The 25,420-nt window shown below is 32.6% G+C and overlaps 1 protein-coding gene across 2 annotated transcripts in view; it reads right to left on the reverse strand.

Moving 5' to 3' along the window:
• Window positions 1-25,420, reverse strand: part of LOC106670446 (fork head domain-containing protein FD4-like) — a 129,586-nt gene that overhangs the window by 100,082 nt on the left and 4,084 nt on the right. Inside the window, exon 2 of one of the 2 annotated variants that reach the window (XM_014400802.2) lies at window positions 5,771-5,994. The exons of the other annotated variant lie outside the window; for it this stretch is intronic. Within the exon in view, the coding sequence (XP_014256288.1) occupies window positions 5,912-5,994 (83 nt within the window). The 3' untranslated portion in view covers window positions 5,771-5,911. Of the gene's footprint in view, window positions 1-5,770; window positions 5,995-25,420 lie in introns of those variants that run through there. 2 annotated transcript variants of the gene reach the window in all.

Raw genomic sequence — 25,420 nt, forward strand, 5'->3', positions numbered from 1 at the left:
TAAGAATAATTTACATGAACTAAATAAAGGAAGTTCCTTCTATGAAGTAAAAAGTAAAAAAAAAAAAAAAAAGAAACGAATAGAAAAAAGTGAGACAATATTCGGGGTGGAATAATCAGTGATTTATATATAGATTTTTTAAAAATATTTTTTGACTAAATTGTATTGTCAAATTCTTTATACCGGCAATTTGAGTACAGATAAGTAAGTTCTGCTGCAAACTTTTTTTAAATTTTCACTTTTTCCTTCTCAGCATCTCTGAAATGATTCCGAAAAAAGTAAAGAAAGGATAAAGGAATAGAAAAAAGTGAGATAATAGTCAGGGTGAGAATGATCAATGATTTATGTATAGAATTTTTTACATATTTATTGACTAGATTGTATTGTCAGTCATTATACAGGCAATTGTACAGATAAGTTCTGCTGCGAACTTTTTTTTAAATGTTCACTTTTTCCTTTTCATCATCTCTGAAATAATTCCGAAAAAGTAAAAAAATAAAAAGATAAACGAATAGAAAAAAAGTGAAACAATAATCGGGTGAGAGTAATCAGTGATTTATATACAGATGTTTTTTATATTTTTTGACTAGATTGTATTGTCAAAGTCTTTATACCGGCAATTGGAGTAGAGATAAATTCTGCTGTGAATTTTTATTAACTTTTTCACTATTTCTTGGTTTTTCCTTCTCAGCATCTCTGAAATAATTCCGAACAATACATACAAAGTTCACCTTGTTGTTCTACTAAGCTTTGCATTATTTGTAATTAATTTAAATGCACTTCGTCCCCTTTTCATTAAATTGTTTATTTAAAAAAAAAATCGACCATTAGACCAGGGCGTTAATGGGCTCAGGGCCGTTGTTCGCTTAATGCCTATTCTTCGCCCTTGTATATATCAGCTCATAGCAATCTGCATAATACATTTTCTGAATTACTACCTACAAGGGCGACAAATTTAGCAGACAACCGTTTAAATTTGCCCAGATGAAGGAAACGTTGAATTTTAAACACGAAATTACAATACAACCCCTTAAAGCGTACATTAAAAAAAGAGTTAAACATAACTGTTAAAAACGGCGTGTATACATAAAACAAGCTGTCAATCGGGGAGGAAAACTAAAAATTATGTCTTCGATCTGCATACAGTAAATAGGAGCCGGCCATCTTCTAATTATGCAAATTATTTTTCAAATTAAACGTTTCAACATTGTGATCACACGAAAAGTTACATTTTTGCCAGATCGTTGTACAGGCTTTCGTCTTATACGGGTAGAAAAAGAACAGCTGAAAAACAATTAAAAACGCTCAGAGGACTGATATAGCATTAATCATTTTATACCGTGTGGCAGTAGACCGCCGTAAAGAGTGACTTGACAGTATAACACTCCGGCATCTAATAAAAAAAATAAATAAAATAAAATAAAAATGAACTGAAGCATAGTTACATCTCAACGGACGCAATTCCACGATTCGTCACAATGACATTCAAAAAGTTATGCTCAGTAACATGATTACACATACAAATAATTTTATTTCTGTCTTTTTTATCTTTTCTTTCGTTGTTGTTGTAGCTGTTTTGTTAGTTGTTTATTTTCATAACTCGACTTTCACAATTTTCGACTTCATCCAATTTTCACTGAACCCACAGAAATATACTTTACATACGTGAAACTAATCGCGGCGAAATAAAATCCTGTAGCTTTTTTCCGTCAATTTAACCCTTTTTAACTTTGGATTAATCTTTTTTAAATTTAAGATTAAACTTTTTTTAATTTTAAGATAATCTGTTTGCAAATTTAAATTAACGCTTTTTAATTTTCAATTAACACTTTAAAATAATAAAAAAAAATTTATTGTCCTTTACCCATAGGTAAAAGGGTGAGTCAATATTTTTGTAAAACTGTGACTGTGTCAGTTTTTCAGCTGCTTTTTATAGTATTTTACCCATGACAAAAGAGTGAAAAATATTTTTTGTGCGAAAAAGAACTGCGTCTTATTTAGATTTTTTTTTTAATCGTTCTTTACCCGTGGGTAAAAGGCTAAAAGTCGATGTTTTTATGACAATGGAACTGGCATTTTTTTTAGCTTCTTTTTATCGTTCTTTAAACCAAAAAAAGTTTATAATAAATATTTTTATGAAAAAAGAATTGAGTCATTTTTATCAACCGTTTATCGGTTAACCCACGGATAAAACGGTAAAGTGTGTTTTTTATGAAAATGGGATTGTGAATTTTAGCTTATTTTTATCGTTATTTACCCATGTGTAAAAGGTTAAAGTCACTTTATTTATTTGAAAAGGAACTGCGTCATTTTTATCTTCTTTTTATCGTTCTTTACCCATTAGAAAAAGCGGTTAAAAGTTTTTTTTCTACAAAGGGACTGTGCCATTTTTTGTTATTTTTTTAAATTGTTTTTTTGTCCGTGGGTAAGGGGTTAAAAGTCAATTATTACTGTGAAAAAGGAACTATCATTTTTATTTATTTTTCATCGTTCATTATGTCATTGTGTATGTGTGGGTGTGTCATTTTTAAATTCTTTTAGTCGTTCTTTACCCAAAAAGGTTACAATCAGTTGTTGTTTTGTTTTTCTTGTGCAAATCGGATTGTCATTTTTAACAACTTTTTATGTTTAGGAACCTGAGTACACATTCAAATAAGTTTATCTGTTTGTCTTTTTTATAACATTCTTTTCTCGGTGTTGAGGTTTTATTAGATTTCCATTCTCATAATTCGATTTTCACAATTTTCTATATTAACCCACTTTTCAGTGCAGCACAGAAATATACTTATAGTTTAAGTAACATAGGAGAAACTAACTCATTTTTTCTATACATAGCTTTTTTCCGTCAAATTAACACTTTTTAATTGAAAATTATCATTATTCTATAAAGCAGTTCCACTCCGTATGTCCGAAGCGGTCGCAGTCTTATAAAAATAATTAGTTCAACTTTGACGAAAACACATTTCAGTACTAAAAGTTTTTTACGTCGTTGTATCTTAAGGGTGACTATTCCATGTATGCTGTCTAAGCATAGTCATAAGTGTCTGATTCAAGTGAAAGTCAATTGAATCAACAAGTTGCCTGTTCTTGATGTACACTGGATGTGCAAATGTATATTTTTCCTCAATCAGCCTGTATTGTACCGTTTGCATCAGTGAGAAGTTCGATGGTGCTCTTGGATTTTGGACGTTGCTTAGGTGCTTATAGTTGGGTCGAATAGAAATGTCATTTGTATAATACAGGTTGGGTTCTATAATGTTCCCTTCTGGGACGCCATTATTATTCCATTATCTGTGTACTTGCTCACCCAGTAAAGATAAGAATTTGAGCAAAGAACTATATAGTAAATAATAAGATTTTGATATATTAACTTCAAAGATTCTTCAATTTTTTCCACAACTAATAATTACCTTTTGCTGGTGCTTTCAAAATACGAAACCGAGTATTGCAAGTAGCGTTTAAAATATATTGAAGTTTATCTTTCAGGTGCGTTTCTACTTCCATTTGCCTTTGGCGGATCTCTTTCCCAAAGATTTCTGCCATTCTTATACACTACAAATCCATTTTTTTTAGAATTTCATAAACATTTCCACTCTAAACTATCCAAAGAGCTCAGGATTCGTTTGGAAAATGTTTCCGGCTCAAATTAAAACTTGTTTGGTACTGGTTTTGGTCTCCCCCATAATAGTACAACATTTTTAGTCGAGTTTACAAGAGATTGTAAAAAGTAACATGTGGTCAATGAGAAAAAATCGACTTCGAATTCCTGACGAATTAAAACTATTAACTTTTGTAAGTTCTGTTACCTGTAACCGTTTGTAACAACTTCATAAATACGCTTATAAAATTTCATCAAAATTGATGGAACGGTTTTTGAGGAAATTGAAGAAATATGTACGAGTTTTTCTCCATAGATAAGGGTGTGTGAAAAGCTGCCTTTTTCCGATTTTGTCTTCTAACTCCACTTCTTTTCGATTGATTTTGATATGCATTTCCTTTTCAGAAGAGTCTGCACATTATTTTTAAGCAACAAACCCTAAAATTTTACCTCACTTCAAGGTCATTTCAGTTGTTCAAAGAGAGGCCCAAAAGCTGCCAATTTTCGGTACGATTTTCTATAAAATATATTGGTCATTTCCAAGTCCAGACCAATTAATCTTTTTTTTTAATTTATCTTGGTATACTACGTATTCATAGTTAGAAGCTTTAAAAAAAAGTGAATCGTAAATTTTTGGTAACAGCCTAAATTTATTTCAAAATTTTACTCCTTTCTATTATACAAAAGAATTTATTTTTCCAGGCCTAGGTGTTTTTTAAAATACTTCTCTCACTACGATTATTTTCCTATTATTGCTCTACAAAATTTAAAAAAAACGTTTCAATAAATTGAAACGTTTTGGAGAAAAGTATGAAAAAGAGGATATATCTCAAGATTATTTAGTTGTTTAAATAGAGGCCAAAGAGATGGCATTTTTTTGGACCCTTTTCTCCAAATCAATTAAATCTATATAAACAAACTTTTTGCCGTTAATGTACTACGCATTCGTAACTAGATGCTTTTTAAAAAAAAAGCGAATCATACATTTTTAGCATCAGCCTAAATTTGTGTCGAAATTTTACACATTTCTATTATACAATAGGATTTATTGCTCCAATTCTAATCGCTACTATTGTTCGCCGATTATTGTTCTACAAAACTTCAAACAAAAATCTTTTCAATATGATGAAGATTTTAGGACAAAAGTGTACCGAAGCGTCAAAAAGTGGATATTTCTCAAGGGCATTTAGTTGTTCAAAGAGACGCCAAAAAGACATTTTTTGGGACCATTTTTTCGAAATCAATTAATTCTATTGCAACCACTTTTTATTTTACTTTCAAATACGGTATTCGCGATTGTGGGTTTTTCAAAATATCGAATTGTTAATTTTTGACAACAGGCTAAATTTGTAACATAATGTTACACCATTCTGTTATACAAAAGTATTTATTTCTGCAGTCCTACTCGGTTTTTTAAATACTACTTTGCTACGGTTGTTTGCCAATTATTGCTCTACAAAATATTAAAAGGGTTGATTCAATATGATGAAGAGTTTAAGAGAAAAGAGTACAGAAAAGTGAAAAGCCCGTTGATTTCCACATCGAGCTTGAATTTATCATTTTGTCGGCCAATCTATGCCAGAAAAACCATTCAGGCCTATACCTCATGTAGGTAGACCTTGTTTCACTTTGTATGACACATTTGAGACAAAGAATACACAAAAAAGTCAAGAGTCTTCAAACGTTGTATATTCTAAGTTCTTTCATCGTCTTGGTAAGACATTTGATTTACAACTTTCAAAAACTTATTTGTTCGATTTTTAACCATTGGAATCTCATAGGACCAAGTTCATGCTCCACTAAAAAGGTTGGTTCAATATAAAAAAAAACGTCATTAGGTTCAAACGATTTAAATATAAAAATTAATTTTAGAAGGTTAATTCATTGCAAAATGGTCAATTAATTTGTGATAGTAAGTTTAGAAAAAGGTTACATTATCAAATTTACATCCTGTCGATGCAATATAGTTTTATATAAAAAGGACATAAAAGGATTTATGAAAAAATGTAAAACACAAACGCATTGTCGTTATCACATTTTATATATTTTAATTAGCCTTACATTAACAAAAAAAACAGACAAACGTAATTTACAACTATTCGATACTCTTAATATTTTTAAAATATTTAAAAAGCTATATATAAATCAGAATTGTATATTACAACGTAAAAATATAGTACAATGTTTATAAATTAGTTGAATAAATAGTTGTTTTGTTCTCTCTCATTCTCTTTCTTTCTATAAATCTTTCCAAAAGGCTACACTTTAACCATTTAAACAAACACAAAGCACAATACATACGGGACACTTGCTTTAATGCTTACACTTCCAGAGCATTGCGTCTTCCTCAGGGCCCAAACGCGATACGCGGGAATCGTAAAACTGCCGGTCACAAACTACAACAAGAAAATTTTCAATTAAAAAAAAGGCAGTAAAGTGCAGACACACATTTATTTTATTATAAATAAGACTGCCAAGACCTTTTGCTCTTAGGAAAAAGCCCTGAGGATCTTAAATAATGACAGACGTAAGAACAAAAGGTCTTTTTAGCCAAACAAAAACAAAAATTTAAATTATATATTATTTTAAATCGGATTTTCATGATAAGAGTAACCAACACTATGAATGAGTAAGAAAAGAATGAGAGCAAAAAGAATCAATTCATTTCCGAATCGAAGGTAATCATGATGTTGAGATGTATAGAAAAATCAGTAGAAAAAACCAGTATAGGATCTAAAATGCACCCTTGTGGGACAACCGCTTGTACTGCTATAACATCTGACTGCATGTCGCACCTCACTCTGTTAAACAGGAACAGAGTAATTTAAGACAGTATTGCTCAGGCTGAACTAGCAGTACTGGAAATTACTCACTGGATACTTAGACACAATGAAAAACTACTACATTACCTTGCTTTTTTTTCGCAGCGTTTGCAACAGCAAAGAGTATATCAACCCTCGGGGTGCCGGTGTTTTTGAAAAAAAAAGCCCATTTGTATGTCGGGTTCGAATGGAGGGCCGCTGGATTCGAACCCGGGACCTTCACCTTACAGTGATGAGCGCCGTGTCAACGCCTAAACCGTTGTTGTCAACGACGCCCCAATAAAGAATTCTCTATGCCAAAGCGGGCGTTCCGCAGGGCAGGATCCTCTGTCCCTTTCTCCTTTCAGATCACACTCCAGACATCTCTATCATTGCCGATACAGTACTCATCACGCAGACAATACCAAATCTATCTCTCCTGTTCAGAAGTTCAAGAAATGGACGATCACACTCCAAATCCCAACACATCTTCACCTTCCGCCTCTGAAAAGGGCATCGTTTCATTCACTTCATACTAAAATCTTACAGTCCGATAGGTACCGAGTACGAATTGGAATGTTCTACTCCCCCATCAACTATAACAAAGCAGGTGTTCCTCAAGGCAACTCTTTGGTCCCATTCTATATTATTATATACTCGTCGGATTTGCAGACGATGTTGCCATCCTCTCATCAAACCCAGACCCAGTAGGCTTCAGAAACCTGCAGGACCATCTCTCCTATTTAATAGTTAAAGAAATGGAGTATCAGACTCGACCAAAGCCCAACAAATCTTCTCCCTCCGCCTCTGAAAACAAAAGGGCATCCTTTCATTCACTTCTTCCTAAAATCCTACCAGTCCGATAGATATTTACAAGTAAGAAACATCTTTCTCCACCGTCAACTATGCCAAACCGGGTGTTCCGCAAGGCAGGATCCTAGGTACAATTCAGTATACACTCCAGACATTCCTTTCAATTCCGATGCAGTACTCAACCTACAGACAATACCTTCCTTTCATCAAACCAAGACCCAGTGACCTTCAGATACCTTCACGACGATCTCTCCTTTTTAGAAGAATATTTCAGTCTTGACGAAACCAAATCGTAGCTTTATCACCGCTCGTCCAATCTATTACAACTATTTCCCTATCCCGGTAATGTCGCCTTCTTTTGGTGACTTGACATCGATAAAAGACAAAAACCCTTGGAACAATTGCCCAGCTTGATCCTCACAGATCTTTCAAATCCCACAGACACCTCCATAAAACCCTGGACCTTCAACCCAAAGTCTAATTACCATTCATCCCTTACACAATACTCAACATCAACAATCCTCGCGGACTTTTATAGCTATTTGGTCATTGTATTGTGCCACTTAATTTGGTACAACATCCACTCTCAGGTCATCGTCTTATTTAAAAGATTGAGGGATCAGAGTTGAGTCGACAAATACGGCCAAAAAGAATGTTGAGCTCAGCCGTTTATTGCTTTTTTTCTCCCACTTTTAAAATTACTGAGAAGAGCTATTGCTACCTATTTCCGGAGCATTTAGCCTTGGAGGGAAGTGAGGCCGACTCTCCCCTCGGGCATTTCTTCGAGACGGTCCTGAAGATAGCCGGGTGAAATGTATAGAAGTTTGATTGAACTTGCCGCTTAATTTGTGTTTTTAACCTGTTTCGTTTGTCATTCTGTCTTTCTGTTTATGAAGCCATTAGTAGTTATTATTCACTGTTAGCAAGATGGTGCTTACCTTCACGCTGTTTATTTTTCAAGAGAAAAATTGTCTCATTTGATTCATAAGTTGATAATTATATATTAATTAATTTTCCTCTAAGCACATGGTTGAATATGTTGTCGAGAAGGAACGTGCAAATTTTGACAATTTTAGATTTTTTTCTGTGAATGTCAAGGCTGACAATGCAACAAGTAGGTTTCCATTTATAGGAATCCGGATGTTAAATGGGTTCTGTCAAAAATACAGATCAGCAATGATCATTGGACATGCCGGGATGAATGACTACCATTTTTAATGGGCGGACTTCATTAAAAAGAATTTCTTGGTAAGAATTGTCAGCAAACCGATTTTGATTTTGTTTTTCAACACTCATTCTTTATTTTCCACCAATAAGGGGCAAAAAAAAAGTTAAACTCAATTTTTGTTAAAAAGGGATTGTGTCATATTTCGCTTTTTTATCGTTCTTTACCCATGGAGAAAAAAGTAAATTTTTTCGTGATAACAGTATTATGCCATTTTAGCTTCTTTTTACGTTCTTTCCACATTAGGAAAATGGGATAAAGTCAATTTTTTGTTAAAAAGGGATTGTGTTCTTTACCCATGGAGAAAAGGATTAAAAGTCAATTTTTTCGCGACACTAGCTTCTTTTTTGTTATAGATTTTCATCCATGTTAAAGGTGTTCAAAATAAATGTTTCGATTAAAAAAAGAAAAACGCCATTTTTAGATTCTTTTTATACTTTTTCCCTCGAGAACAGGGATAAAAGTCAATTTTTTCGTGATACAGTCTTATGCCACTTTTAGCTTCTTTTTTGTTATAGATTTTCATCCTCGTTAAAGGTGTTCAAAGTAAATGTTTCGATTAAAAAAAGAAAAACGCCATTTTTAGTTCCTTTTTATAATTTTTTCCCTGGAGAAAAGGTTTAAAAGTCAATTTTTTCGTGATACAGTATTATGCCACTTTTTAGCTTTTGTTTCATGAAAATGGAATGGATTCAAATGGAACAACGATAGAAAGAAGAAAAAACTGGCATAATACTGTCATCACGAAAAATTGCCTATTAATCCTTTTCTCCATTGGTAAAGAACGATAAACCAAAGCTAAAAAATCCCCCCCCCCATTTCTTCTTTTTTCTAAAAAATAATGACTTTACCCTTTGACTCATCTTTTTGACACAAAAACAAATTTGTAACTCTTTTCACAATAAAAATTGAATTTTAGCCCTTTTACTTACGGGTAAAGAACAAAAAGTCGACAAAAATAAAACAGTTATTTTATTAACTAAAGTTTAAAAGATTTATTTGACATTTAAACCTTTTCCCATGGGGCAGAAAACAATAAAAATTGACTTTTAGCCCTTTATCTATGGATAAAGAAAGAAAAAGTAGATAAAAATGAAACATTTCAAAAAATTTATTTGGCTTTTAAACCTTTTCCCATGAACAGAAAACTATAAAAAGAAGCTAAAAATGAACAGTTCATTTTTCACCAACGTTACTTTTAACCTTTTACTCAATGGGTAAAAAACGGTTAAAAAAGAAGCTACATGTGACGTAATCCTCTTTTTACAAAACAATCTACTTTTAAATATTTCCCATGGATAAAAAAGTATAAAAAACGAAGCTAAGTGTAGGTAGTGTATTTATTTTACAAATAAAATTGACTTTTAACTGCGAAAATGGCACAATCCCACTTTCATAAAAACTTTGCCTTTCAACCATATTCCGAGTAGTACAAACAGATAGGCATAAGGTAAATATGAACGTTCCCTGCAAAAAAGGTTTCTACCATTTTTTCCCCTTGGGCAAAAAACCGCTAAATAGAAGCTAAAAATGACCCAGTTCTCTTTTTAGAAAAAAGAAGACTTTTAATTCTTTTTCCCCAATGGGTTGAGAATGATAAAAAGGCTAAAAATGACACTATCTCATCTTCATAAAAACCTTTTTTAACTCATTTTTTATGGGTAGAGAGCTATAAAAAAGCTAAATATAATACAATCGTTTTATCACAAAAACGTTGATTTGTAAACCCATCCTCAATGAAAATCGACATTTAACCTGTGTCTCCTATAGCAAAAAACGATAGCAAGAAGATAAGAGCGACACGGTTCCTTTTAGGGAAAAAAGAAGGCTTTTAACCCTTTTCCAAAAGTGTAATTGAAGATAAGAAGGTAAAAATGAAAAAATCCCATCTTCGCAATAAAAAAATACACATTGAATGTTAACCCTTTTCTTATGGGTAAAGAACGATAGCAAAAGAAAGGAATCGTGGCATAATCCTATTTGTACCAAACAATTGGCTTTTTAACTCTTTTCCCATGGGTAAAGCATGATAAAAAAATGACACATTTCATTTGAAAAATATAACAAAATATATTTACTTTTAACCATTTTCTTCTCATGGGTGAGAGAGTCAATGTATTAGTAAAAAGGGGATTATATAATAGTTCGCTGTTTATCGTTCTTTTCCCATGGAGAGGATTAAATGTCAATTTTTTACAATAACAGTATTATGCCATTTTTAGCTTCTTTTTATCGTTCTTTGTCTATTAGGAAAAAGGGTCAAAAGTCAAGTTTTGTTAAAAAGAGATTGTGTCGTATTTCGCTTTTTTTTATCTTTCTTTACCCATGGAGAAAAGGATTAAAAGTCAATTTTTTCGTGATAACATTATTATTCCATTATAGCTTCTTTTTACGTTCTTTCCACATTAGGAAAATGAGTTAAAGTCAACTTTTTAATGAAAATAGGATTGTATCATATTTAACTTCTTTTGATCGGTTTTTACAAATGCAAAAAAGAGTTAAACATCAATATTTTCTAATATCAGTATTATGCCTCTTTTAGCTTCTTTTTATAGTTCTTTCCACATTGGGAAAATGTTAGAAGTCAATTTTTTGTTAAAAAAGGATTGTGTCATATTTCGCTTTTTTTATCTTTCTTTACCCATGGAGAAAAGGATTAAAAGTCAATTTTTTCGTGATAATAGTATTATGCCATTTTAGCTTCTTTTTACCATTTTTTTTCTGCATTAGGAAAATGGGTTAAAGTCAATTTTTTTAATGAAGATAGAATTGAGTCATAACTTCTTTTATCGGTTTTTACAAATGCAGAAAATAATTAAATGTCATTTTTTATAATAACAGTATTATGCCATTTTTAGCTCCTGCTTATAGTTCTTTATTTATTCTCGGGGTGTCGGTGTTTTCGAAAAAAAGCCCATTTGTGAATATGTCGGGTTCGAATGCAGGGCCGCTGGATTCGAACCCGGGACCTTTACATTACAGTGATGAGCGCCGCGTCAACGCCTAAACCGTTGCGGCCACCGACACCCCCTGCTTATAGTTCTTTGTACATTAGGAAAAGGGTTAAAAGTCAATTTTTTGTTAAAAAGGGATTGCGTCATATTTCGCTTTTTTTTATCGTTTTTACAAATGCAGGAAAGAATTAAATGTCAATTTTTTCGTGATAACAGTATTATGCCACTTTTATTTTATTTTTTTTATTTTTATTTTTTTTTAGATTTTCATCCATGTTAAAGGTGTTAAAAGTAAATGTTTCGATTGAGAAAAGAAATACGCCATTTTTAGCTTCTTTTTATAATTTTTTCTCTCGATAAAACGGTTAAAAGTCAATTTTTCCGTGATAACAGTATTATGCCACTTTTAGCTTCTGTTTATAGTTCGTTGTACATTAAGAAAAGGGTTAAAAGCCAATTTTTTGTTAAAAAGGGATTGCATCATATTTTGTGATGTGCGATAACAATCGATATGAGTTTTTCGATTAAGATATCGAGTATTTTCTTTCGATACCAAGTAATTTTGGTATCGAATAATGCCATTGACTAGTTACTGTTAAGAGCGCCTACTAGCGGCGTATGTCAACAAAGTTAATTTAGAGTTTTAATTGGTGGTTGGTAACTCTGCTCATAATTCTGGTAACTCATAATTCTTTCCCGCGTCGCACTTCGGACTTTCAATTTCAGTAAGTTCTTATAAAATGTTTTTGTCTTCAAGTCCCTAAAATGTGATCCTTCTCGTAGGTATTTACCTAATCATGTCTCCTCCCAAAAGTAAGGCAAGAGGTTATTTTACTAAGAAAACTGAATTGTTGGCATCTTGTAAACTCTGGGAAATACAGTGGGAATATGTTTTAGCTTTTCAAACATTTGAAAAGAAAACACCCGTGGATCAATTTTCTCAAAACTCGATAACGATAAAATTGAAATATCAATTATGTTGAAAATGTGTTGGCAGCTTTTCCTACTTTTTACCTACGTACCCACTGTATGAAAAAATAGTTAAAAATAAAAAAAACTGCAATTTCTTGATTACTTTAACGCATGAGCGCATTTTAACCAAAGTCCACAATAGTAAGTCGATCATTTATAAATAAACGAAAAAGTACTCATATGATTAAGTACTCGTTAGTATCGAATAATTTCTGTCGATACTTGACTAGTATCGAGTACTGGCCTCGAAAATTGTCGGGTTTGGCACGTCACTAGTCATATTTCGCTTTTTTATCGTTCTTCACCCATGGAGAAAAGGATTATGCCATTTTTAGCTTCTTTTTACGTTCTTTTCACATTAGGAAAAGTTAGTCAATTTTTTAAATAAAATAGGATTCTGTTATATTTAACTTCTTTTTATCGGCATTTACAAATGTAGAAAAGAATTAAATGCCAATTTTTTATTATAACAGTATTATGCTATTTTTAGCTTCTGTTTATAATTCTTTGTACATTAGGAAAATAGGTTAAAGTCAATTTTTTGTGTCATATTTCCTTCTTTTTTAATATTGATTTTTATCCTTGGAAAAAAGTTGAAATGAGTGACCTAACGTTTGAACATCTCCCGACCCAAAGTCTACATGATTTTGTAAAATTTTAACATTTTAAAATTCTAGCTTCTTATCTAAACTTTATCGTCCGTGTAACTCTTTTTTCATTTTTCAACTTATATCATCTACTTGACGACTTTAAAATTGACTTGAAAATAAATCACACAGAACGAAGACGGAAGATGGCGAAATCCCGAACACGTCTGTCAGTCCATCACAGCGAGGATAGGAAGAGCAAAATGACCAGTGGCGAACGACCAAATTACCCATCGTTTTACTGGGTCCGCCTACTCTCGCTGGTTTACCTTTCGAAAGCTTTTGGCAGTTTTGTTTTCAGATAAACAATCGGAATTAATTATTCCGATTGTTTGTTTGAAAATCGAAAGAGATGTAAGCAGATCGATAAAAAAAATTGTTTAAGCGTCAAGCAATTCGTCATTTCCGGTCGGACAAATGAGTTTCTAAGCCCATGAAAGCTGACTAGGAATAGGTACGATTCCCATTATGTTAAACAGCAGATGGTACGATAATTGCCGACTTATATCCTGTTTTTGACTAATATGTCTACAAGATCATTTCGCGTTCCGAATGGACCTTCGGCTTTTAACGCAAAAAAAAATCTCGGTTCGATTCCCGGCATTTCATTTGAGAATAATTTAGAAAAAATTATTAAGTGGTTCGCTTGTTCCGCGGCACCCGACCGATAGACGTTAAGCCCTCATGTACGACAGGAATTATTTTATTTTTAATCACTTTCTTTAGTTTGGTCTGTCAGGCGGGTTCGGTCTATCGCCATCTTCAGTGATGGGTCTGCGTGATTCCTTTATAGTCGAGACTTAAAGGTTAGCTTATGTTGAACATATTTGGGATATTTCCTGGTTTCACGTATGCCCATTTTTTTACGTATTTAGTGACTTGATTTCTTTTGGGTTTTTAACAGGCACACCACTGAAGCTGGCGAGAAGCCGGCTGACAGATCAAAACTGTGGAAGGTTTCGTTATAGATGCATGCAGATGTTTAGGTACAGAGGCAATCAAGCTCCCTTAAAGAAGGCTTACAAGTACAAGACAAGCGAGTACAAAAGAAGAAGGAAAGGACAAAAATTTAACAACTTTCTTGACTGAGGAAGACCGGATGTACATTTGCAAAAAGGTGGATAAAGGGTTATTTCTACTTCAACCATTATAAGGACTCATTAGTGAATTTTAAGCGTCCATTTAAAAATCATAAATATGTTTACACGTCTTATTACTTCATGAAAACTGCCGCAACATTTTACATAATTTTTCGCCTCTAAACCACTTAGATAACGTTTCTTATCACAACCATTGAAAAAACTCTGCTATTTGGCTAAGTTTCGATTAAAATATATAATAATAATAGAAATATAAATATGTTTCAACGTCTTCCTTTGTTTATGAAAACATGTAAAATATTTTACATAACTCAATGTTTCAATAGCTGAAAAAAGCTCTTAGAAAATGTTTTTACCGACGAGCATCGTTCCACAGTGCCATCTGTTTTAGCGCAAAAGGGGACAGAATTCTTACAATTTTCTTGACTGAGGAAGACTGGACATCTGCGAAAGAATCGGTAAAAGCTCCATGATTTCATCTTAAATTATTATAAGGACACATTAGTGAATTTTATGCCTCCATTCAAAAATCATAAATACGTTTCAATGTGTTTTTCTTTACGAAAACAGGCAAAACATTTTACATATTTTAATGTTTCATTTTCTGACACTAAACCACTTAGAAAACATTTCCTCTGAAGACAACCATAGAGAAATCTCTGCCATTTGACTTAGTACAGAAGGGGACATAATTATAAGTTTTTTTGTTTTTTTGACTGAGGAAGACTCGATACATGTCAGCAAAAACGTCGTTAAAAGCTCTATGATTTCGACTTAAACCATTATTATTAGAACAAAATTAATTGATAGGGCACATTGAAGGGTAAATTTCATCAAAAATAAACAAAAATGAGATTGTAGGTTGTACGTAGTTCTTAAAGTTTGTAGAGGCCGTTAGATTTTGGAAAAACGCTTGGTTTTTTTTTTCGATCAACCCAATAGATAAATTATAAATACAGGTTTTCGCCAATGAAGCAATCGCATTAAATACAATAAATTAAAACAGCAAAAAAATAGGCGATTTTACAGATTCGAACCGAGTATAATTACGGAACAAACAACCTTCAGGTTTCACAGGGGAAAAAACCAAACAGCTCAGGCTACTTCTTAAGGAGTTCAAAACCGTAATACAAACCCACAGCCAATGATGTCATTCACATAATAATTGGCTTTTGTAGGTATTAGCATATCATTAAAAATATCCTTGCTACCTAGAAATAAGTTGTGTCCCTCTTGAGGCCATCATTATACCTAATTTTTATATAATTGAAAAGGAATTATCTCTCCACTTGGCTATACGGTTAAAAGTGCACCTTGAGTAACATTTCCAAAATAGACGGACAAAAATTCGCCTTAATAGAACATTATTGAGAAACAGACATAATCTTTCGGCGTTTGTTTTTAACTATCTTTCCTTGTCAAAATTATTCCGAGTTTGTTTCTGTTGTCGCACCCGGCTGGATAATTCAAAAACATACCACACCCCGAGAAAAAAAAATCCTAATTACAATCACAACCGATGACATTAATTCGACACCCTGTACCAGAGCCACAAGATATTTTTTACCTGCTTAGCTTATAAATATTCACGGTGAGAAAATTACATGCGCCACCTTATTACGATCACATTAGTCCCGAAATTAAGTTCCACTTTCTTATTTGGTCCTTCAAATTATCGGATTATTGAAACTAGTTCGATTCGAGCTTTGGATATTTAAAATTGACTAAAATCTGTCTTGTTTGTGAGAAATTCGTGCCATTTTACCCGCAGTCTAATCATAATTTAATGTTGAACATAATAAATTGCGGGTTACTGTGCAAACAGGATTGCACACACATATATGCAGAACTAGAGATAAATGAGCTTTGGATATTAAAAAAAGTCTAAAATCTGTCTTGTTTCTGAGAAATCCGTACCATTTTACCCGCAGTCTAATCATAATTTAATGTTGAACATAATAAATGGTGTTATGATATGAACAGGATTCATATGACACAAATATACAGAACTAGAGATAAAGGAGCTTTGGATATTTAAAATTGACTAAAAACTGCCTTGTTACTGAGAATTTCTTGCGAGATAGATATTATTTATTTATTTGACAAGATATTTTCTAACAATAAGAAATTTGCGTACATTTGTATTTTTGAGGGAAAGTGGCAAGGCCCTATGCGTCTCTTTAGCATATCTCCATTTGTGTACCATACCTCCCGAAAAACATTATTGTCGATGTTGATGGGAAAATATTCACGAAAAACCCATTTACTTTTATTTAACAAATCCTTTGCATTAACAAAATCATTACAGTATTTTCAGAAACTGGAAGAACTAATTATTAATTTTACCAAGAATAACACTTATAAAAAATGTCAGCAAAAAAAGGTATTAATTTAGTAAGTTGGTCTAATATAGTATATAAAGTGAAATATTTAGTTGAAAATAAATAAATAAGTTAGTTTAAATAATTAAATAAATAAGTTAGTTTAACAAATTAGTAATAAATTGACAATTTAACAAGTTAACAGTTTAATAAATTAACAAATCAGTAAGTTAGTGGTTAAATATTTTTATAAGTTATTAAGTAACAGATAGTTAAATAAGTGGGAAGGATGAGGTTCAGGAGGATAAAACATGTTTTATTCCCCTGTGCTTCCAAGATCTTAGACAATCATATGTGCCGATTGAAGCACATACGGAGTTTTCGCTGTAGACTTTTTGAGAAAAAAATTTTTGGGTCCTGTATTTTAACTCCTCCCTAATCCAAGGCATTTCAACTAAAGCATGCAAGTCTGTGAGCCTTGTGTAGCGTGGGGACGAGGTGGCTAGTCTTAAAAACTTGTTTTGTATTATTTGCAACCTCTTAATGTTAGTCATGCTTGTGTAGCTCCAAGCAGGGCAAGCGTACTGGTTTCACTATCACTTTGTAAATATTATTTGCTACGCTCAAAGATGATTCTCGACTTAAAAGGGGGAAAAGAGTCCTAATCATTATTTTTCCTCTCTTTATCAACGAGTTAATATATTCACTGAAATTCAGTTTGTGGTCCAGTGTCACCCCTAGGTATTTTATCTGTGGGGTCCACGGTAGTTTACCCCGTCAAGCATGATTTTTTTTATCAAGAGAGGGTCGCCGCCTAGTAAAAAATATCGATTCTGTTTTTGCAGTGTTTAAAATTAACTTCCATCTGTGGCAGAAGCGTACTATTTTTCGTACAGCCAAGTTCAAACTGTTTGCTATAGCATTCTGTCTCCAGGAGGAACAATATATTACGATGTCGTCAGCGTAAAGGGCCAACTTACAGTTTAACCTGTCTAGTGTAGGGAGGGCATTTAAGAATATAGAAAAAAGTGTTGGCCCTAGGATAGACCTTTGAGGGACCCCAGCAACAACTTTGAAAGAAGAAGACGTAGCCTTATTAAGAACAACGCGAAAGGATCTTTCACTTAGATAAGACATTATGATCTTTACTACATATGTTGGGAACTTATGTTCTAACAGCCTGTAGACTATTCCGAAATTCTTGCCATTTTACCCGTTGTCCAATCATAATTTAATGTTAAACATAATAAATTGCGTGTTATTGTACGAACAGGATTGCAAACACAAATATAGAGAACTAGAGATAAATGAACTTTGGATATTTAAAATTGACTAAAAACTGTCTTGTTGCTGAGAAATTCGTGCCATTTTACCCGCAGTCTAATCATAATTTAATGTTGAACATAATAAATGGTGGGTTCGTAAAAGGAGCTTTTGACCAATGACCACTGTATATTATTTTATAATTTCATTCCAAAAAGTTACAAAAAATAAAATTTTTATGTACATATAAATAAAGTTAAAAAAATTGATATCACAAGTGTTCTATTGCATAGAAGAATTTTTAAACTGACACGTGTATACAGTTTTTACGTATTGTAAACACCGAATAAAATTGTACTGTATTGCAATGTAAAAATGCTAAAAGAGAAGGTTTAAAATGATAATAAATTACCCCGAGGCTTACGTACGTCATAACCGTTACGCCATAGAAAATCCTAACCTTATCGCCACCATTTTTAGACCACTTGCACCCAAACGATTCTAGTTTCCCTTTTTTTTAAAAAAAAGCCAAGGATCTAAAAACCACGGCCTCTTTATAAAAACATGCTTCGAAAAGTTTAATTGTTTTTTATAGCTCATGAGTAGTAATGACGGTGTACGCATACATTGAAACTTTTATAACGGCATTGCCTATTCAGATCGTACATTCTATGAGAGAAAAAAGTCCAAAGGGCATGCAAGATCAAGCTCAATGCCCAACCCTGTCTCATCCCACACTTAACTTCAAAAAGTGAACAATGCAATTGAAGAAGTATATTTAAAAAAATTTAGTTTACATTGCTGATTGTTGCAAAATGCACGTTTCCAGATGCAAACATGGCCCCTTCGGGGTGGCGCCGACCGGTTCGGTTAACAACTTTTTCCGACAAAAAATTAACACTTTTTAATTTCAATTAAACCCTTTCTATAACAAAAAAAGCCTAAGTATATAAGATAAATAACATAATATAAGAATAAAATAAAATTTCTGTATAAATGCGATTTTTGTTAAATATGAAATAATTGGTCTCTTAGAATACCATGTGAAAATTAATTGCAAACATGCACATAATTAAATCTAAAAAATAAAGGATTCTTCTGCAATTTTTTAAATATAAAATAATTGGGCTCTTATATAAAAACCCACATGAACATTAATTACAATTACAATTAAAATTAAAAATTACGTACAATTAATTAATTATGAGTTAATAATAAACAATTCATTTATTTTTATATTTATGGTTAAATGCGTATACATTCCAATTTTAAATCCTTTTTCCGTCAAATTAAACCATTTTAATGTTAATTGAACCCTTTTCAACTTCAAATTAATCTTTTTTTTTCAATTTCAAGTTAACCTTTTTTAACTACAAATTAACCCATTGTAATTTTAAATTAAGCCTTTCAAAAAGCCCTAGGAGGTATGAATCGCTCACTAGTGAAGTTCCTTCAGGTAAAGAAAAAATAAATATAAAATACTAGGGATCATAGAAGGTTGGAAGGTTCTCATTAATAACGGTAGAGTTCCTCCTTCCACCAAATATAGCTTATTCAAAGCTGTCTGCCGCTCAATTGTGTGCTATGGTGCCCAGTGTTGGGGGTTTCAACGACAGGAATTGGTGGACAAATTTCAACGTTTCTTTATTAAGAGGTTGTTGGGGCTCCCCCTCATAACATCAAATTACATGGTTTCTATTGAGACATCAACCTCTCTGGTTCATGTTTTCACCTTCCGTCTCCATGTTAGTTACTGCATCAAGACTTTGGATCTGCCTGCTCACCGCCTTTCTCGTTCTCTAGTCTTAAAGGCTATCAAGAAAAAAACGTTCTGATTCAAGCACTGGGTTAATTTGGCGGAAAAGTACTCATGCCCTTTTGACTCCAACTTCCAGGATCTGGATAAATGGTGTGTCCAGTTAATGGGCATATGTCAAAGGATGGATGAATATTACCGGGAAGAGTGTGTGTGGTCGGCTCGGCAGTCCAACCGTTTTCTTTTATATAAAGATCTGCAGTACCCCCCTACCCTGCTGTCCCTTAATTCAAGAAATACAGATCTTTCTCCCACGGAGCGGAGCTGGTTTTTTAAATTAAGAGGCGAGTTGCTTTATCGTAACTACACTCCGTGGCGAGAAAGAGAGTTACCCCTCTGTGCTCTTTGTAACCTCAGAGAAAAGGAGGATGTGATCCATTTCTTGGGTGTATGTCCCATCCTCTCGGAATTTAGACATCCCCATACAGGTCACATCAGGCTCAGCAGATCCCAGATAATTGAATTCCTTAATGGCAGGAACAGACTGCAACTGATCAGATTCGCACAAGCTTCGTCGTATCGTAATGAACTAATTAGGGAATTCAATTATAATCAGTAGTCCTTTTCCTTTTTAATTTATTATCATTGTATTATTATTATTATTATCTTATATATGTATAATTTTTTTTAAATGGTTGTGGCTTCAACCTCCGGCAGACGGTTTTTATCCATGCCGTTATTTTTATGTTTGTTTTGTAAATATTTTTTGTTATTATTATTACTAGGGCTCATAGAGGACCATATGAAAATTGATTAATTTTTTTCTTAATTTGTAGTACATTACAACTACCTTCAAGTAGGTAACAATGAGCAAGGTAATTATACAAAATTAAAAACAATAATTAATAAACAAATAATAAAAATTAAAATTGACAAATGTATAAAATTAAATTATTTAAATGTAAAATAATTGGGCTGTAAAACAATTATTTATTTGATTTTTGTCGCATATAAAATAAATGGGCTCTTAAAAAGCAAATTGCTCACATTTATCAGATTAAAAGTAGAACCCTTTGTATTGTGTACATCTCTTAATTGTAATTGTAATTAATTTTCATATGATTTTTAAGAGAGAAGTTATTTTATATTTTAAAAGAATTCGTAAATATAACATTTTTCTCGTGAAATTAACCCTTTTTAACTTCAAATTAACCGTTTTTAACTTCAAATGAATTCTTTTGGACATTAACTCTTTCTAACATCAAATTAACTCCTTTTAACTTCAAATTAACCATTTATGGTATCAAATGACCCCTTTCAAAAAAACCTTAAGGCCTGAAACGTAAGCACGCGTTACAAAAAAATTGGGATAGAAGATAGCATGAAAATCAATTAAAAGTTGTATAAAATTAAAAGTAAAAACAAATGATTCTTTTAATTTGATGTTTTGCACACAAAAGTATGCTCTTAAAAACCAAAATTCTCACATTTCTCAAATTAAAAGAAGAATGTTTTATTTTTATCATTTTTATAATATTAAACTTTCATTTTCATATAGTTTTCTGACAGCCCAATTATTTTCCATTAAAAAACCCCGTAAATATACTGGAATTTTACTGTACATGCTTATATTTTATACCATCTCCTAAGTTAAATTACACTGTTCATTTCCATTAAAAAAAGTACTTTTAACCCTTTTATCGTGTGTAAAATAAACGATGCTAGAAAGAAGCTCAAAAATGGCACAGTCCAATTTTTTACAAAAAAAAAAAAAACACTGACTTTAATCATTTTACCCATGGGTAACGAATGATAAAAAGTAGATAAAAATGACTCAGTAAAAATCACTTTTAACTGTTTTCTCCTGGGTAAACAACGATAAAAAGAAGTTAAAAATGACACAGCCCTATTTTCACAAAAACATTGACTTTTACCCTTTTACCCATGTGTACAAAAAATCTAAATATGAAACAATCCAATTTTCTTTAAAAAACAACTTTTTAACTCTTTAATTTATTGGTAAAGAACTAAAAAAATAGATCAAATGACACAATCCCATATTCATAAAAACATTGATATTTATACCGTTTCCCATGGGTAAAGAGCCATGAATTATTCGTTTCAAAGAAAGTGTTAATTCTAAATTAAAAATGTTAATTTGAAGTTAAAAATGATTTTGATTTGATAGAAAAAAGCTATAATCCCGTTTGATCATTTACGATTTTTGTTTCCTGACGTGACATTAGTGGAGGGCTAACTAGAATTTCGTCGTTTGTAGGAAAAGATTGACCACGAAGTAAAGGGTGGCCTTATTTACTTTCCAATGAGGCCTGAACTCTTCTATTTCCACCGCACCCATTACACCACGGAAAATTTTATTACACAGAATACTGTCTATTTAAATATCAAAAAATTTGGTCCTCCGGGCCGGATAAACCAAGTTTCCTTGTGTAGTCTAGCATTCATTAAATTGATATATGATTCGTTGGTACAGACTTTAATGGCAATAATTATAATAAATATTACAACAATAATAACTACACTCAAGTCCACTCATTTGCGTCCTAGCTTAACAAGTTGAATAGGCAAGAGTAATCGTAAAATCAATAAATTTTTAGCGTATTACAAAGCAATTTAACAAGGTTCATTTGAAAATATTAAGTGTATTATTAACTCGGCTAACTACATAATTTTTTTTTTATCATTCTTCCTATTACATGAGCAGATGGATTTTTGCCTTCGTTTTTTTGAAATTAAACCCGACTGAAAGGGTTGGAACTTTCAGAGAACGATTGGTAGTATAGGTAGGTGGTAGATAGATAAGTACGTTGGGCCGATGAGATTCGAACCCAGGAACCTGAGGGACTGTCCTCGTCTCCCTGTCAAAGCCTCCGTTGCAGCCGCACTAAATTAAATGTTTTTAATCGTTGAAATTATTCCTAATATTTGAACGCGATTTGTTGATTAACTTATTAAATTTTAAATTTTATGGGTTTTCCATGATAGAGTTTTGTCATATGAAGGAAATTTGATATTTTCTATAACTTCTTTACAATCATTTTTATTTTATTTTTCTTAGTATAATAGGAATTATTAGATAAGGTTTTTTTAAAACAAAATTGGTAATTTTTAGCAACAGCGTAAAGACGTCTAATCCAGCCCAAAAATGTCTGTTTCTGTATGCTATAAAAATTCGTACTTAAGAGCTTTAAAGGGTGCTTAAACTTAGTCCCATTTTGATTCTTTCAAAAACAAATTTACTTAGTAGCGTAAACAAGTCCATACTAAGTGGTCTATTTTTAAGAGGATAGGGACTATTTTTCGAATGAAAAGCTAATTTTTTTCCAATTTTATTTATCCACTTCAACTCTTTGGAATTTAATTTGAGTACACGTTACTTTTTCAAGAAAGACTTTCTTTTTTGTATTTTATTTTTCTTAGTAACCTATGAATTCGTAGATAATGTTTTTAAAAAATAAAGATTTGTTAATTTTTGAGCAACATCCTAAATTTGTGACCAAATTTGAGGCCTTTTGTTTACAAAAGAATTTATTTATAAATTAATTAATATCAATAACGCCCCTGAGTGCGTTTTTGTAATCCTTCTCGCTATGATTGTTTTTGCCTATAATTGTTCTATAAGGTGAAAAATATTTTTTCGATAAGATAGAGTTTTGAAGAAAAGTGAATCGAAAGATTAAAAAAAAACTTTAGGGAGAAGAGATTTTTTGATTGATGGAGCTGGAATTTTTCTTGTTCTCCCACAATATATGCCATAAAAATCTTACAGTCGAATGTTATGTGATGTTTTGGTTTGGATTTTGAACAAGGAATATTTTAAAAAATCGATAGACTTCAAACGCCCAAATTTTTAGGTTCATCAAGGATACACCAAAACACTTGATTCCCAACTTTCAAAAAATTATTTGAACCACTTCTAAATCTCGGAATCTCATCGGAATTGTTTCATTCTTTGCAAAAACGTCTGCAGTTTAATATAAAACAATATATTTAAAAAATTCTTTTTTAGGACCAAAAATCAGCCCCTTAAAAGCAGAATCTGATTGAATACGTTGTCTCGTTTTGTTAGACACCACATTGTAACCCAAGTCAATTACAGTTTATCGCGAAAATTATCCTTCATCATATTTCATTCCAGGTCTAATAAAAATTGTAAAAATGTAATATGCCAAATATAAAAATTTAAAGCTGACTTTAACGTAAAGACCATTGACTTCTTTTTCAGTTATCAAACAAGATCATGCATGATTTTTTCATAAAGTGTTATACTTCACAGATTTCGGTTTATTCTTTGATCTTTGGTAAAACCTTTTTTTTTTTAAGGTAACGTCTCGTAAAAACGATTTCGCGCTGGTTCGAAGTGATTTGACCTAAGTCGTATATGCAAAAATTCAGGTTATTCTCAATTTCGGCTTCTCACTCATATTCAGTTTTCATAAGTTTGGCTGAAACCCAGCACTGAAGATGGAGAGAAGCCGAAACGGGTCTGATAGGCCGAAATATTTGATAATAGACCAAAACGTTCAGAAATGACCGAACTTGTCCATCACCAGCTTGAGCTTACTTGAGCACAACGAAAAAATACAAAAAAAATTATTTTCTAAACTGAACAATTTCTTACCCGCTCAGCAAATCTGTACCGTATTTCTAACTTTCTAATAGATTTGTTTTTATTTTTTTATATTTTTTTTCCCGGGGGCTTCCAACAATAAAGTCATTTCAGCCCCCTGGCACTGCACTGTTATGGCCGATGGGGTTCTCAATATTCCGCCATCGGCCCTACAGTCTAAAAGATCACCGACTTACAACGAACAAATAAATAAATTACTTACAAATAAATACACGACACAATAAAACACAACACAGATACACTTATTTACACAGATATTCACGTTTTATACACTATTTACAAGTGAGGAAACAACCCCGTTTCTCTTAAAAAGCGGAATAGGGGATCCAACATTTTACTTGCTCGCCCGAGTACCGTTTTTATATCGAGGTTCATGCCTACTCGCTCTCTGTAGGGGCCAAGGCATGGCACTCCTCGACAAGATGAGACACACTGAGCAACTTTCTCTACAACCGGGAAACCTGCGCGGGTTTTGACCCAGAAGCAGATGTCCGTGTGTCAGATGGGTATGGCCAATCCTCAACCGAGTTAACACGATCCTTCCATTTCGTTTCGGATTGTGATGAGGCCATCGTTCAGTCGTGCCCTTAACTCGCAGGTGCTTCTCGGACGACCCGGCCCACTGACGCTGCCAACGCTTTCCCACAGCGTTCTTTACTGCTCGCACAGCGTCACCGGGCCGGATCGCACTCTGGTCTCCCTTCATAACGAATAAATCTTTCGCTTTGTTTTTATTGATCTTGATATTAATATAATCAAATAAATATTTATAATGGACAAAATTCAACGTTTTTTGTCCAGAAAATGTTTGTTTTGCCATCGCCTACTCCTTTCATGTATTGTATCCGGAAAGTTCTCATGATCTTAGTTTATTTTATATTTCATCACTCAGACTTCATTTTTCTTACGCCATGGTAATTAACAAGGGTAAATTATGCTGGTTTTCTCAGTGCAGGAATATTTTTTCCGACTTTTCTCCTTCTTGGAAAAAATTTCGGAATTTAAAGAAATTTGAATAGATGCGAGGATAATCGTCTTTCGCCCGATTTCCTCTTTCACTTTTTTAATATTTGAAACCAACGACAGCAATACTGTACAATTAATTAACTTTTTCCTATAATCCCAATAATTTAAATTCACAGTCATTCTTTTTATCCTATTTCTTACTTTGGACGCATTACCGCAAATGATTATCTCATCTTTTCATAAATAAAATATTTATCTGTAAAGCATCATCTCACGGATATAAAAATACCCTGGTAATTTGAAGCAGGAACGAGCGGGAGCAGAAGTGATCCTTAATGATCGAACTGAGAAAA

The sequence above is a fragment of the Cimex lectularius genome, unplaced genomic scaffold, assembly GCF_000648675.2.
Source record: "Cimex lectularius strain Harlan isolate CLEC.00 unplaced genomic scaffold, Clec_2.1 scaffold31, whole genome shotgun sequence".
In the NCBI taxonomy this organism is placed as follows: domain Eukaryota; kingdom Metazoa; phylum Arthropoda; class Insecta; order Hemiptera; family Cimicidae; genus Cimex; species Cimex lectularius.